The 16566-nt window shown below is 43.8% G+C and overlaps 1 protein-coding gene across 1 annotated transcript in view; it reads left to right on the top strand.

Annotated features, from left to right (window-relative positions):
• The window catches only part of LOC138658027 (microtubule-associated serine/threonine-protein kinase 3-like), a 65798-nt gene extending 50401 nt beyond the window's left edge, over window positions 1-15397 (top strand). The window contains exons 4-13 of the mRNA XM_069745609.1: window positions 2088-2155; window positions 6622-6707; window positions 8658-8866; window positions 10005-10143; window positions 13848-13980; window positions 14163-14328; window positions 14459-14557; window positions 14773-14895; window positions 15041-15105; window positions 15204-15397. Coding sequence (XP_069601710.1) covers window positions 2088-2155; window positions 6622-6707; window positions 8658-8866; window positions 10005-10143; window positions 13848-13980; window positions 14163-14328; window positions 14459-14557; window positions 14773-14895; window positions 15041-15105; window positions 15204-15299 — 1184 coding nt within the window. The 3' untranslated portion in view covers window positions 15300-15397. The remainder of the gene's footprint in view (window positions 1-2087; window positions 2156-6621; window positions 6708-8657; window positions 8867-10004; window positions 10144-13847; window positions 13981-14162; window positions 14329-14458; window positions 14558-14772; window positions 14896-15040; window positions 15106-15203) is intronic.
• Window positions 15398-16566: the final 1169 nt, after the last annotated feature.

Below are 16566 nucleotides of genomic sequence, written 5' to 3'. Positions count from 1 at the left end.
GCAAGAGCACTATATGGGGCAGAGCTTTCTATGGGGCAATATGAACGGTGCAAGAGCACTATATGGGGCAGAGCTTTCTATGGGGCAATATGAACGGTGCAAGAGCACTATATGGGGCAGAGCTTTCTATGGGGCAATATGAACGGTGCAAGAGCACTATATGGGGCAGAGCTTTCTATGGGGCAATATGAACGGTGCAAGAGCACTATATGGGGCAGAGCTTTCTATGGGGCAATATGAACGGTGCAAGAGCACTATATGGGGCAGAGCTTTCTATGGGGCAATATGAACGGTGCAAGAGCACTATATGGGGCAGAGCTTTCTATGGGGCAATATGAACGGTGCAAGAGCACTATATGGGGCAGAGCTTTCTATGGGGCAATATGAACGGTGCAAGAGCACTATATGGGGCAGAGCTTTCTATGGGGCAATATGAACGGTGCAAGAGCACTATATGGGGCAGAGCCTTCTATGGGGCAATATGAACGGTGCAAGAGCACTATATGGGGCAGAGCTTTCTATGGGGCAATATGAACGGTGCAAGAGCACTATATGGGGCAGAGCTTTCTATGGGGCAATATGAACGGTGCAAGAGCACTATATGGGGCAGAGCTTTCTATGGGGCAATATGAACGGTGCAAGAGCACTATATGGGGCAGAGCTTTCTATGGGGCAATATGAACGGTGCAAGAGCACTATATGGGGCAGAGCTTTCTATGGGGCAATATGAACGGTGCAAGAGCACTATATGGGGCAGAGCTTTCTATGGGGCAATATGAACGGTGCAAGAGCACTATATGGGGCAGAGCTTTCTATGGGGCAATATGAACGGTGCAAGAGCACTATATGGGGCAGAGCTTTCTATGGGGCAATATGAACGGTGCAAGAGCACTATATGGGGCAGAGCTTTCTATGGGGCAATATGAACGGTGCAAGAGCACTATATGGGGCAGAGATTTCTATGGGGCAATATGAACGGTGCAAGAGCACTATATGGGGCAGAGCTATAGGGCAACAATGAACGGTGCAGAGCACTATATGGGGCACAGCTATGGGGCAATATGAACGGTGCAGAGCACTATATGGGGCACAGCTATAGGGCAATAATGAACGGTGCAGAGCACTATATGGGGCACAGCTATAGGGCAATAATGAACGGTGCAGAGCACTATATGGGGCACAGCTATAGGGCAATAATGAACGGCGCAGAGCACTATATGGGGCACAGCTATAGGGCAATAATGAACGGCGCAGAGCACTATATGGGGCACAGCTATAGGGCAATAATGAACGGTGCAGACCACTATATGGGGCAGAGCTATAGGGCAATAATGAACGGTGCAAGAGCACTATATGGGGCAGAGCTATAGGGCAATAATGAACGGTGCAGAGCACTATATGGGGCACAGTTATAGGGCAATAATGAACGGTGCAGAGCACTATATGGGGCACAGCTATAGGGCAATAATGAACGGTGCAGAGCACTATATGGGGCACAGCTATAGGGCAATAATGAACGGTGCAGAGCACTATATGGGGCACAGCTATAGGGCAATAATGAACGGTGCAGAGCACTATATGGGGCACAGCTATAGGGCAATAATGAACGGCGCAGAGCACTATATGGGGCAGAGCTATAGGGCAATAATGAACGGCGCAGAGCACTATATGGCACAGCTATGGGGAAATAATGATCTATTTTTATTATTGAAATTCACCGGTAGCTGCTGCATTTCCACCCTAGGCTTATACTCGAGTCAATAAGTTTTCCCAGTTTTTTGTGGCAAAATTAGGGGGGTCGGCTTATACTCGGGTCGGCTTATACTCGAGTATATACGGTATGTATGCATTCTTTAATCGTTTTTCCCAAGGAAAATGGCCAAAAAAACACAAAAAAACGTGAAAAATCCTGAACATGTGCACATAGCCTTAGGGTGATGTGCTCCTCATATTTACAGTCCCCATATAATTAGTGATATCCCCATTTACAGACGGCCGTTATTTCTCCTGTAGATTGCTCTTTTGTGTATGTAGGATTGATGTCGTCTAATACATTTTATTTCTTCATCATTCTATCACTGTTTTAGATCCAACTGTGCTGGCGATTCCTGACAGTGGAATCTATGAGATCCCGGAGATCCAAGAACCTGCCGCTGTGAGTATCCGAGAGGGGATGTCTGTATATCACCAGATCATGGGGTGTGAATGACGCGCCCAGTATTAGCCCCATATAACCAGGGGACATCTCTATTCTAAATGTAGATGATCCTAGCGTGTTAGATAAAAGCACTTATACTAAATGGAATCTGGCACCAGGTTACTGCTACCCATCTGAGAGCAGCATGATGTAGGGCCAGGGACCCTGATTCCAGCAATGTCGCCTACTTTACTGGGTGGAGTACACTTTTCTGCTGCAGATCTAGCAGAGCTCTGAATGCTGAGCCCTGTATAAGCTCGCCCACACCATTGACTGGATGCTTTCTGTGTAAAGTAAACTGTGAATAAGCATAAATCCGCTAATCTGTGGTGGGGGCAGGGTCACACAGAGCAATAGGACTACCTGGCATAAGATTAGACCTATAGTGATAATCTCTTGCTGATTAAACACTAATTGTAATAAAACGACACACAGCCTAGTAAGTAACACATCGCTGGAATCAGGATTTCAGCCCTTACATCATGCTGCTCTTAGACTACATATAAAAAAAACTGCTGACAGAATTCCCTTTAAGTTTTCATAAGTGATCTACAATATTATTCAGCACTGTGCAATAATTTTGGTGTATGGACTCACCCCTTATCCCCTTAGCGACCTATGAAGTGCTATGTCCATGACCTCCCCCATCTTATCCGGCATATGACAGCTGATCCAGTTCTATGCCCCTAACAGCCGCGGGTGGAATCGCGATCCACCTGCAGCTTTTAAATTACGCTGTCAAACTCCGACAGTGGCATTAAACATGGCTGCGCAGGAAGTGCGTCTTCGTTCTCGGCAGGAGACCCCTGGGTTGTCATTGTCACAATGCTATGAGCGCCCCCCGGTGGTCTGTGCACATAGCAGATGAGCATTTTTGCTACACATAGCAGAGCTGAACCCCTGCTATGTGTAACACAAGTGATCGGATGATCGCAGCTATTGAAGCAAGTAAAAAGTAGGAGATATATATATATATATATATATATATATATATATATATATATATATATATATATATAAAAGTCCAAATTACCCTCCTTTTGGCCCATTAAAAATAAAACAATAAAAAAATTACACATATTTGATATTGCCGCATTCGGAAACGCCTGATATATCAAAATATAAGATGAATTAATATGATCGGTAAATGGCGTAACAAGCAAAAAATCAAAATGCCAGAATTATGCTTTTTTGATTGCTGTAACACTGCAATAAAATGCAATAACGGGCAACAAAAAACATCGTATCTATCCAAATTTGGTATCAAATGTCAGATCAGCATGCAAAAAATAAGCCCTCACCCAGATAAGGACAAATGGAGATGCTACGAGTCTCAGAAATTGGCGCCATTTTTTTCTTTTGTTTTGACAAGCTTTGAATTTTTTTTCACCACTTAAATAAAAAAAACCCTAGACATGTTTGGTGTCTGTGAACTTGTAATGACTTGGAGAATCATAATGGCAGGTCAGTTTTACCATTTAGTGAATGTGGTAAAAAAAATAAAATAAATAAAAATAAACAATTGCGGAATTGCACTTTAATTTCACCACACTTAGAATTTTTATCCCACTTTTCAGTGAAGGATATAGTAAAAGCAATGGTGTAATTCAAACATAAAACTCATCCCACAAATAAACAAGCCCTCACTTGGCCATATTGACAGAAAAATAAATGTATGGCTCTGGGAAGAAGGGGAAGAAAAAATGGAAGTAACCCTGCTCCGTAAGGCCGGCGTCACACTCAGCGTATAAAAATACGGTCCGTAATTTACGGCCGTAATACGCTGAAAAGTCCCCAAAATAGTGGTCCGTATCTCCTCCGTAGGCAGGGTGTGGCAGCGTATTTTGCGCATGGCATCCTCCGTATGTAATCCGTATGGCATCCGTGCTGCGAGATTTTCTCGCAGGCTTGCAAAACCGACATACCGATATACAAGGGATCCATCTGCTCAAAAAATCATAAAAACATATGTTGTGTCTATATATATATATATATATATATATATATGTTAGTGAGACACACATATATATATATAAATATTTCATCCAGCGCGAGATAGCTTAAAAGCCGGTAATTCAATTGCCGGCTTTTGCTATCTCCTTCCAAAACCCGACATGATATGAGACATGGTTTACATACAGTAAACCATCTCTATTTATTCCCATTTTTTTGCATATTCCACACTACTAATGTTAGTAGTGTGTATGTGCAAAATTTGGGGTCTCTAGCTATTAAAGGGTTAAATGGCGGAAAAAATTGGTGTGGGCTCCCGCGCAATTTTCTCCGCCAGAGTAGTAAAGCTAGTGACTGAGGGCAGATATTAATAGCCTGGAGAGGGTCCACGGTTATTGCCCCCCCCTGGCTAAAAACATCTGCCCCCAGCCACCCCAGAAAAGGCACATCTGGAAGATGCGCCTATTCTGGCACTTGGCCATTCTCTTCCCATTCCCGTGTAGCGGTGGGATATGGGGTAATGAAGGGTTAATGTCACCTTGCTATTGTAAGGTGACATAAAGCCAGATTAATAATGGAGAGGCGTCAATTATGACACCTATCCATTATTAATCCAATAGCATGAAATGGTTAAAAAAAACACAAACACATTATTAAAAAGTCTTTTAATGAAATAAAAACACAGGTTGTTTGAATATTTTATTATTCTGGTAATCCACCTGAAGACCCTCGCTCTGTGACAAAGAAAAAATAATAAACCAACAATATCCATAACTTCCGAGGATCTGTGACGTCCCACGATGTAAATCCATCTGAAGGGGTTAATTTTTTTTACAGCCAGGAGCTCTGCTATAATGCAGCTATGCTCCTGACTGTAAAACCCCAGCGAATCAATTGAAACTAGGTCAATGACCTGTAGTTACCTTCATTCGCGGTGAGGCGCCCTCTGCTGGTTGTCCTCATATGAACTCGAGCCTGGGAACTTTTCTGATTTTTTCCCACGCTCGAAGGACATCCAGCAGAGGGTGCCTCACCGCGAATGAAGGTAACTACAGGTCATTGACCTAGTTTCCATTCATTCGCTGGGGTTTTACAGTCAGGAGCATAGCTGCATTATAGCAGAGCTCCTGGCTGTAAAAAAAATTAACCCCTTCAGATGGATTTACATCATGGGACGTCACAGATCCTCGGAAGGTATGGATATTGTTGGTTTATTATTTTTCTTTGTCACAGAGTGAGGGTCTTCAGGTGGACTACCAGAATAATAAAATATTCAAACAACCTGTGTTTTTTTAATTTCATTAAAAGACTTTTTAATAATGTGTTTGTGTTTTTTAACCATTTCAGACAATTGGATTAATAATGGATAGGTGTGATAATTGACGCCTCTCCATTATTAATTTGGCTTAATGTCACCTTACAATAGCAAGGTGACATTAACCCTTCATTACCCCATATCCCACCGCTACACGGGAATGGGAAGAGAGTGGTCAAGTGCCAGAATAGGCGCATCTTCCAGATGTGTCTTTTCTGGGGTGGCTGGGGGCAGATGTTTTTAGCCAGGGGGGGCCAATAACCGTGGACCCTCTCCAGGCTATTAATATCTGCCCTCAGTCACTGGCTTTACTACTCTGGCGGAGAAAATTACGCGGGAGCCCACGCCAATTTTTTCTGTGATTTAACCCTTTAATTTAATAGCTAGAATGCCCAAATTTTGCACATACACACTACTAACATTAGTAGTGTGGAACATGCAAAAAAAATGGTGATATGAGATGTTTACTGTATGTAAACCAGGTCTCATATCATGTCGGGTTTAGGAAGGAGATAGCAAAAGCCGGCAATTGAATTACCGGCTTTAAAGCTATCTCGCGCTGTATGAAATATTAATATATATACATTTATGTGTCTCACTGACATATATATATATATACCTATTCTATGTGTCCACATTTATTCTACCTATTCTATTGTAAGCTGTCAATGTGATTTTACTGTACACCGCACTGAATTGCCGGCTTTTCTCTCTAACACCGCTGCGTATTTCTCGCAAGTCACACTGCTGGTCCGTGTGTAATCCGTATTTTTCTGGCTTCCATAGACTTTCGTTGGCAATTTTTGTTGCGCAATACGGTGACAAACGCAGCATGCTGCGATTTTCTATGGCCGTAGAAAGCCGTATAATACGGATCAGTAAAATACAGCAGATAGGAGCTGGGGCATAGAGAATAATTGGGCCATGTGTAATGCGTGTTTTACGGACATATTTTATGCGCTCATACGTCTGTAAAACTCGCTAGTGTGACGCCGGCCTAAGGGGTTAAATAACATCTGTGTCTGCGGAGCGTTCTGCTTGTACAGACAATCACTGTGAATCAGCTGGGACATAATATTGGAGGAAGACGTTTTTGTATCTGGAGCTGTTTTCTTGCAGCTTTCTTATCTGAATGTCATTTCTTATTTTTTTATAGGGAGCGATTGAATCATTGATCCCAGCGAGAATGCCGCATATAAGCGACTTTGAAACATCTAAACTGATCGGCGCTGGAACTTTTGGGTGAGATTTCTGATGGTATAATCCACATTGCTCAGGGTTCCCTATGACAACACTTCTGCCTCTGTGCTCTGCCATTCAGTGTTATCATTGGAAAATGATCGGAGTCCACATAACTGTCCACATCTAATTCTCACTATTCAGCTCATTTCTATACAGTGGAGCATACGGACCTAGAACAGGTCACACTGTAAGGACCTGTGCACACATCGCAGACTTCTCACATTTTTTGTGTTTTTTTCTGCTCAGATTTGTTACAAAACCTGAGGGATTTCATGATGCCAGAAAAGTGAATGAGATTCCTGAAGGCTCGAGCACATGTTACTTATCTTTCCCTTTAACTCTGCAGCATGTCAATTTTTTCAGCATTTTTTCTGAAGTTTTCACACATAATAATGAGTGGGGGAAAATCTGCAACAAAAACGTAAAAAAGGTAAAAAATGTATCAAAAACGCGACAAAAATGAGCCTATTTGACGCATCGTTTTTCCTGCTTAGAAATGCAGATCTGATGTAAAGATTTCTGCTGTAAATACTTAATGTGGGTACATACCCTTAAGGAAAGGGATTAATATATAACATATTACAGTCACTTGTCCTAGACCCCATCTGTTCTTATGTTGCCGCCTCCACCAGAGCTTCCTCCTCACCAGACTTTGTTTTTTTGGGTTCCATTATGGAGCTGATAAGAGTAATCGGCTACACAAGGTCACGGGAGGATTGACACCAGGGCCGGCTCCAGGTTTTTGAGGGCCCCGGGCGAAAGAGTCTCAGTGGGCCCCCCCTTTAACACATACCCCGATTCATGATCGCATATAAACACAGCCATGTAGTATATAACACTGCCCACGTAGCATATAGCAGCCCATGTAGTATATAGCACAGCCCACGTAGTATATAGCAGCCAACATAGTATATAGCAGCGCCACTCACTCATGCATTGGTAGGACTAGGAGCTCCTCCTGAATCTGCCTCATAACTTCAGCAGCACAGCAGCCAGCCAGGGGCGGAGAGCAGAGCAGAGAACGTGCTCTCTCCCCCCACAAACAATGTCACACTGGCTGCCTTCTCTTAACCCCTGTGTGTGCCTGCCTGGCTGCACTCACTGAGTGATAAGATGCTTGTGTCAGAGCTGGCACATAGGGGTTAAGAGAACGCAGCCAGCAGTGACTTTGTAGGCGGAGAGAGCATGTTATCTCCTGCTCTCCCAGCTGTATCTATGACAGCTTGAATGGGCCCCCCTCTCTCCCCAGGGCCCCGGCATTTGCCCGCTGTGCCGGGTGCTGACGCCGGCCCTGATTGACACGATATTGACGTCAATGACATCTGCACCCTCCACCATGCCCCCGTGAGTCCAATTACTGGCCTCAGCACCAGAAGGGGGCGCCAGAGCATCCAAAGATTGGCCCGGAGGATGGAGAACTGCAGGGATGGACAGGTGGGAGCCAAGGACAGGTGGGTAGAATGTGCTCCATTATTATTTTACTACTTCCATCCCCTCCATTTATTATGCTTTAGGCCGGGGTCACACTTGTGAGTACAATGTGAGAATCTCGCCCCGATGCCCGGCACGCGAGAGATTCGCATTGCACTCACAAGTGTGACCCCGGCCTTTGGGATTGAGAGGAGCAGAATAAACTTCTTACTGCAATTGGAGGAATTTCAATTTCGACTAAATTTTACTTGGACAGAATCGGATCTTCTGGTCAATTATAGCGAATCTGCCCAAGAAGATTCTCTCCTGTCTAATATGACGTGTGAGGGCTCCGGCAGACATGGCATTGTGAAGATCTTCGTAGCTGATCTATGCAGTGCTATATTATTCATTTCTAGAATTGTATCTCCAATGACGGACTGACTTCAATAAATTAGTACAGAAGATCATATAATGACTTCTCTAGATGGACTGTTAATAAGGATTGAATTATTTACCATGGATTGTGCTTTTCTCCAGGTCCGTCTACTTAGCGCGCCATAAAGACTTACATCAGACCTTTGCAATGAAGAAAATGGTCAAGCGGAACCTGGAAGCTCTAGACAAGGTGGAATTGGCTTATCTGGAAAGGGACATCTTAACATTCTCCGATTGTCCCTTTGTGGCCTCCATGCTCTGCTCCTTTCCATCTACATATCACCTCTGTATGGTCATGGAGAATGTGGAAGGTATGACATGTGTACTCTATTATAGACAATCCACGTCTGCTTACATCTTATCATATCATTAGGATTTGTCCAGGTGGTTGGTTACATCACCACAGAGCATTTACTATAGGTTATATATGACCTCCATGCCCAGAAATTAATTGTTCTGTGAGCAGGGGTACTATGGGGCCCATGAGTTCTAGGGGGCCCAGCATCACTTGGCATTGGGCCAAATCACTCCTCCTGTGATCACAATTTCAGCATGGCCGCATCCTCAGAATGTGAATACAGCTGAACAGAATGGCACATCAGGAAGCCGAAAGCTCCCGGTCCACCATTCAGTCCGTGGTCGTGAGACTGTGGTCTGACACTCCATACACCGCAGGGGCCAAGTAGTCACAGCACCGCGCCTGTAGTGTGGAGTCTCAGCACTCACACCGGACTGACCAGCGCAGCATGCCGTGGTAATGGGGCCAGGGGAATAGTGCTTTATTTATTGTCAGCATCTGTAGGGGCCATAATACTGATTGGGTGGCTGTGGGGGACATAGTACTGTGTGCGAGGCAATAGGAGCCTGCTAATACCCCCAGATTGACTTGTCGAATGCCCCTGCACAGAGTGGGGTCTTCATACTTAATGGTGTGCTGTGGGGGACCTTATTCTGTGTGGGGGTCCTCATTCTGCCTTTATACTAAGTGACGACATGTGGGGGCCATTATATTGTGTGGAGTCTGTTTGGGACATTATGCTGGGTATAGGGACTGTGGGCGCCACCATACTGAGTGGGGGCATCATACTGACACCATATGTGGGGTGATACTGTAGGGAGGAGGATTCACTGGGGGAACCATACTCAGTGTGTTTGGGTGGGGGCACGCTTGACGGCTTCATACTTTTGAAATGGCCATAAAAAGTATATTGCTGGTGAGAACACTAAGAGGCTTCAATGAATGGATGGATACATAGAACAGTATATTCAGCTTTACGGTATTAGTTACATGGACCACATTTCACCACTACTTTAGTCTAATATTATGGGCACTATTCATTATATCTGTATATATTCTCTCCTGCCAAATATCTCTGCTCACTTCCCATTATACATCATAGTGATCTGCTTTATAAACCCCTCACCGGTCATATTTCTTTTTTTCTACAGGTGGAAACTGTCAGAACCTATTAGACACCAGGGGTCCTTTATCTGTCCCCTTGGCCCGCTTGTATTTTGCAGAAGCGGTTCTGGCTCTAGAATACTTGCACAGCTATGGTGTGGTCCACAGAGACCTGAAGCCAGAGAAGTAAGTGCCCCCTCTAGTATGATAAAGGAAGTTATAATTTAGTATCAGATAGTCTGCAAGGTTAAAGGGAAGGTGCCATCCAAAAAAAATTTTTTTTTTCAGAAATTGTAAAAATGTAAAGAATTAATGATTACATTTTCTTAAAAAATATTATCATTTGTTTATAATTTAGTAAAATATGAAAAATAATTTGAAAAGTTTTGGAATTTCCACTTTTAAACACTAGGGGGAGCAGCTGCTGAAATTTCAGAAAAACCTAGTGTACAACTAGCTCACATTACTGCACTGCAGTAATTATGGGCGGAGTCTGCTGACGTGTGTGATGTCTCCTCTCCTCCCCTTCTGGGTGTTTGCTAAGGGATTAGAGAGGATGATATTCAGGAACCCAGTGAGCAGCCATTTTGTTGGTGACTGCAGAGTATGGCTGCCGTCACACTATCAGTATTTGGTCAGTATTTTGTATCAGTATTTGTAGCCAAAACCAGGAGTGGAACAATTAGAGGAAAAGTATAATAGAAACATATGCACCACTTCTGTATTTATCACCCACTCCTGGTTTTGGCTTACAAATACTGAGGTAAAATACTGACCAAATACTGATAGTGTGAAGGCAGCCTTATACTGACAAGTAGACAGTCACCGAGGATGGCAGGCAGCAAGGATTCTGGGAGATATGTGGTGGAGGGAGCAGGGTGACAGCAGCACAGAGCATTTCAGGAGAGCAGTGTGCTGGTCTATAGGGGCCCCCTGTTTGGTGCGCGGAGCAGCCAGGGATTGTACATAGAGCGCTGTCTTTTATACACATGAATGGACCATCTGCTTGTCTGCTCCACAGAAGTCCAGGAAACATTTCTGCGGATTGATGGCCTGGTCTGATCCAGACTTTGCATACAGACCCCATTCCCCTCCTCAGATCCTGTCTTCCCCATCCTGTCCTGGCAATGTGTGAAAGCGAGGCGACAGGCGCAGTCTGGGGTGACGCTGGGAAGGAAATGTAGCCATATAGTAACCATAAAAATGAGACCCCTCTCTTCAGCTACCTCACCAGCCTTCCCCTGACTACACCTAACTGGAGGTCATACTGCCCCCTCTATTACCCCTGACCCACGTGCAGGTGCTCAGCCAGAACCACCATAGAATGGGTCCGCTTTCTGAAGATAATACTGCCATAGTGTTCTCACATAATACCGCCATATAGATCACCCACAATACTATCAAATAGATCACACAATACTGTCATACAGTTCTCACATACCACCATATAGATCACACATAATACCGCCAGTGTTCTCACATACCGCCATATAGATCACACATAATACCCCCAGTGTTCTCACATACCGCCATATAGATCACACATAATACCGCCAGTGTTCTCACATACCACCATATGCTTCTCACATAATACCGCCATATAGATCACCCATAATGCCGCCACATAGATTTCACATGTATTGTAAATAAAGACTCGGCCAGAATAAAGACCTTTATTAATCTTTTTTAAACCATACCGAACACATAATCCTCGACTCCCTCATCTCCCACAACAAAAACAATAAAATGGGGAAAGACACGCAGGGGGGAGAGGAGTGCATAGGAGAGGATTAGATACTGACTGCTGAGCCGTGTATCTAATCCTGTCCTGTGTGATACTGTGCTGCGCAGTGTACCTAATCCTATCTTGTGTGATACTGTACACAGGACAGGATAAGCTACACAAGACTAGATTAGCTACACAGGACAGAGGTAGCAGTGGTAGATGGTATATAGAGGCAGGCAGCAGTGGTGGATGGTATATAGAGGCAGGCAGCAGTGGTAGATGGTATATAGAGGCAGGCAGCAGTGGTAGATGGTATATTGAGGCAGGCAGCAGTGGTAGATGGTATATAGAGGCAGGTAGCAGTGGTATATAGGGGCAGGTGGCAGTGGTATATAGGGGCTGGTAGCAGTGGTATATAGAGGCTGGTAGCTGTGGTATATAGAGGCTGGTAGCTGTGGTATATAGGGGCAGGTAGCAGAGGTATATAGGGGCAGGTAGCAGTGGTATATAAGGGCAGGTATCAGTGGTATATAGGGGCTGGTAGCAGTGGTATATAGGGGCTGGTAGCAGTGGTAAGTGGTATATAGGGGCTGGTAGCAGTGGTAGGTGGTATATAGAGGCAGGCAGCAGTGGTAGGTGGTATATAGAGGCAGGTAGCAGTGGTATATAGGGGCTGGTAGCAGTGGTATATAGGGGCAGGTAGCAGTGGTATATAGGGGCAGGTAGCAGTGGTATATAGGGGCTGGTAGCAGTGGTATATAGGAGCTGGTAGCAGTGGTATGTAGGGGCAGGTAGCAGTGGTATATAGGGGCAGGTAACAGTGGTATATAGGGGCTGGTAGCAGTGGTATATAGGGGCTGGTAGCAGTGGTATATAGGGGCTGGTAGCAGTGGTATATAGGCTCAGGTAGCAGTGGTATATAGGAGCAGGTAGCAGTGGTATATAGGGGCAGGTAGCAGTGGTATATAGGGGCAGATAGCAGTGGTATATAGGGGCAGGTAGCAGTGGTATATAGGGGCAGGTAGCAGTGGTATATAGGAGCAGGTAGCAGTGGTATATAGGGGCAGGTACCAGTGGTATATAGGGGCTGGTAGCAGTGGTATATAGGGGCTGGTAGCAGTGGTATATAGGGGCTGGTAGCAGTGGTATATAGGGGCAGATAGCAGTGGTATATAGGAGCAGGTAGCAGTGGTATATAGGGGCAGGTAGCAGTGGTATATAGGGGCAGGTAGCAGTGGTATATAGGGGCAGGTAGCAGTGGTTTATAGGGGCAGGTAGCAGTGGTATATAGGAGCAGGTAGCAGTGGTATATAGGGGCAGGTACCAGTGGTATATAGGGGCAGGTAGCAGTGGTATATAGGAGCAGGTAGCAGTGGTATATAGGAGCAGGTAGCAGTGGTATATAGGGGCAGGTAGCAGTGGTATATAGGGGCTGGTAGCAGTGGTATATAGGAGCAGGTAGCAGTGGTATATAGGAGCAGGTAGCAGTGGTATATAGGAGCAGGTAGCAGTGGTATATAGGGGCAGGTAGCAGTGGTAGATGCATAAGAAAATAAAAACTCTGTACTTATCTTCAGTCCTCTTCCAGGAAGTGCTGAATTCTGTTCATGGCAGAGCAGTGTGACGATCTCCCTGCTCTGAACAGGTCGACAGTGAGCAGTGATTGCAGCCTGTAATGTAATACTAAGTACAGGCTGCAATCACAGCTCCTGGCTGCAGATACTCACCCCGAACCTCTCTTCCCAGCAGCAGCTTCTCCCTGGCAGCTCCTGCTATGATCGCACACACTGAGCTGTGTGTGCGATGACAGAGGAAAATAAAAAACAAAATGGCCGCGATCTCCTCTCACAGCTGTGACGTAGCAGCCCAGGGGGCGTGCCCAAGTCACAGCTGAGAGGCAGGAGGAGCGGTCGGAGTCCGACTGTTGGCTCCTATGCCCATGGCTGCCGTAAGTGAGGTGTGCAAGTGTCGTGCCCAGACACTTACACCCACACTAATGAAAATGGCGGCCTCCAGTGGTAAAAGTAAAAATGAATAAATAAAAAAGTATGAAAGTAGTACATTTACTTTTGTATTAAAAATAATTGATTATATAATCAATAATTATTAATACAAAAACTAAAATCACGACACCCTCCCTTTAAAACCATCTTTTCTTTCACAGCCTCCTGATAACATCTACTGGACACATTAAAGTTATTGATTTTGGTCTCTCAAAACTTGGTGTCACGATACCAAAAAACTACATCTACAATCAATCAGCAGAGGAGATCAGCAGAGAGTTCAAGGACCATGAGGTGGGCATCACTTACAGAAACGCAGCTTGTTCTTTACTAATCTCATCACACTGTTTCTTCTCTGCATTCTTCATTTCTAGATATCTTTTCCGCTGATATTTTATCTTCTGTCACTTTTATGGTGAGAACTTGTCATCATAATGGTATGATTAATCTCATCTCTTTCTTCTGTTGGTTTCCAGGTCTACGGCACCCCACATTATATAGCCCCAGAGGTCATCCTGAAAAAAGGCTATGGAAGACCTGTTGACTGGTGGGCAATGGGGATCATACTACATCAATTCCTTGTGGGATCTGTACCATTTGATGGGAAAACCCTAACTGAGATTGAAAACAATATTGTCAGTGGTAAGTGGAATAATCCAATCGGAATAATCCAATCATTGCTTTGGTCGGTTACATTTGTTTACCTATTTCATTAGCTTTATCTTAAAGTCAAATAAAGATGTTTCATTTTCTGTAATTTTTTATATCACAGGATACCTACGTTGGGATTGTGAACCCGTTCCTCGCTTTGATGCTCGGTGCCTCATTACTGGACTGCTGAGAAAAAATCCTGAACGAAGACTTGGGACAGGTAACAATTTGCTTATTACACATAGGACATATATCTCATGTCTATGAGAATCAGCACTTCGCTATCAGCTCATCCATTTCTAAATCTTCATATGACTTTCAGTAAATTTCCTTCATGTTTGCTCAGAAACGTCATTAATTCAGATTAAGTTAAACAGTTCAGATATGGAACAGTCTCTGACAATATCCGCAACACTTTTGTTTTGTATTTTCCAGCAGGAACATTTGAGATCAAGGGTAATCCATTCCTGATTGGCTTATGCTTTAAAAACCTTCTAAGTCAGAAGCCGGACTATGTTCCTCAGGTTGCATCAAACGTGGACACAAGCTTCTCTATCAGTAAGTAGAAGACATCATCTAGACTAAGCAGCTGCTTGTCTCGTCTACCATAGTTTGAGACAATCGGTTCCCATTAATATTACGGTTCAATGGTGACTGTTATATTGACAACCTGTAATAACACTTCATTATCTTTGTCTTGTAGATGAGGAGCACAATGAGAGCTTTAACTACCAAAATTTTACATCATCTTCTGCATGGCTTTCTATAGTAAGTATGAGAACAATAAATATTAAAAAAAAAAAAAAAAATACATCTAAAAGTAAGAAAAAAAAAGTATTTCATATCCTCTTGTTGTCCGCATTTAGCTCTGTACCACCGCTACCAGGAGGATGAATAATGAGGATCCCAAGTCACCTGAAGAATTTACCCAAGCATCCTGCACAAATATCTTAGAAATGTGAGTAGACTATAGGGTCATTACTTGCAGCTCCAGGCTGATATATGTGTACAATTCCAAATATAGAACATAAATACCATAATATCAATTACAGCATCCATCGCCCCATAATTAGCAGTCATTGGGCTTCAGAAACTGCTGAATTTTGTACAGTTTTCCCAGATTACCAGATCATTCATCTGGAGCAGATGTTATCTGTCAATGTGGGACATGGAATCGGTTTACAGTGGATCCCTTTGTATTATTTTTTTTTACAGGTAAAAAGGTAAAAGACGGTTGGCGAGTGCTTCTTACAATTAAAGAACTTTTCATCTAATGGATGCATCTTTTTTGGGGCAACTGTGGGATTCTATTTTCAGGCTGGGGAGGGACAAATATCCATGGACCTTCCCAGCCTGAGAATACTAGCCCTCAGCTGTCTGCTTTACATTGGCTGGCTGTCATAAATGGGGGTGACCTCACACCGTTTAAAAAAAAAAAAAGATATACAGTATACTGTATATTTAAATAATTAAAACAAAACATTGGGGGGGGAGGAAACAATCATAAATGATCCCTGATCTCTTTATGAATAAGATTTCTCTGCCGTTTGGTCACAGTGACTGCACAATAGTGACATGTAATAAGTCGTCCCTTTACTTACGTTATAGATACAAAGCAGATTCTATAAGAATACATTGTTACTGATGTTTTTTTTAACTTTCTGATCAGATATTCCAGTTCACGAGGACATAAAATCTTCGATACCTTTGAGTACAACGCAACAAAACCCAGAAAATGAAGAAAAGAAGGAAAAGAGACGACGTAAGTTTGAGAATCAGTTCAATGTTGTGTGATGTCAATCAATGAAAAAAATTCATGTGGAGAAGATATTATCTGTCAGTGATGGTATTGTCCCATGTATGATGGCTGACAGTGACCCCTGACCTCTGTATAGTAAGATTCTGCTGCCGTTTGGCTGCAGTGACCGCACAGTAGTATCATGTAATATGGCGTCCCGTCACTTACATTAATTTTGCTTCTCTTCTCACAGGTTCCCGCCTCCGCCGCTTCTTATCATCCTGCCGGCGTGGATTATCCAGGGCTGCTCGTGCATTTACATGTTGTTGCTCTTGCCCCAGCACCATCTAAAAGACTGGAAACCTCCACATTTAGCGCCCTGAAGTCCAGCAGATCCACCATCACTCCTGGACCCGTATAGAAGGATCTTCACCATCTACCTGTGGCCTTCTGATGTTACATCTTTACCCGGACATGTTCTGCCTCTGTCA

Source organism: Ranitomeya imitator, chromosome 1, assembly GCF_032444005.1.
Source record: "Ranitomeya imitator isolate aRanImi1 chromosome 1, aRanImi1.pri, whole genome shotgun sequence".
Classification (NCBI taxonomy): Eukaryota; Metazoa; Chordata; class Amphibia; order Anura; family Dendrobatidae; genus Ranitomeya; species Ranitomeya imitator.
This window is presented reverse-complemented; position numbering and strand designations above follow the sequence as displayed.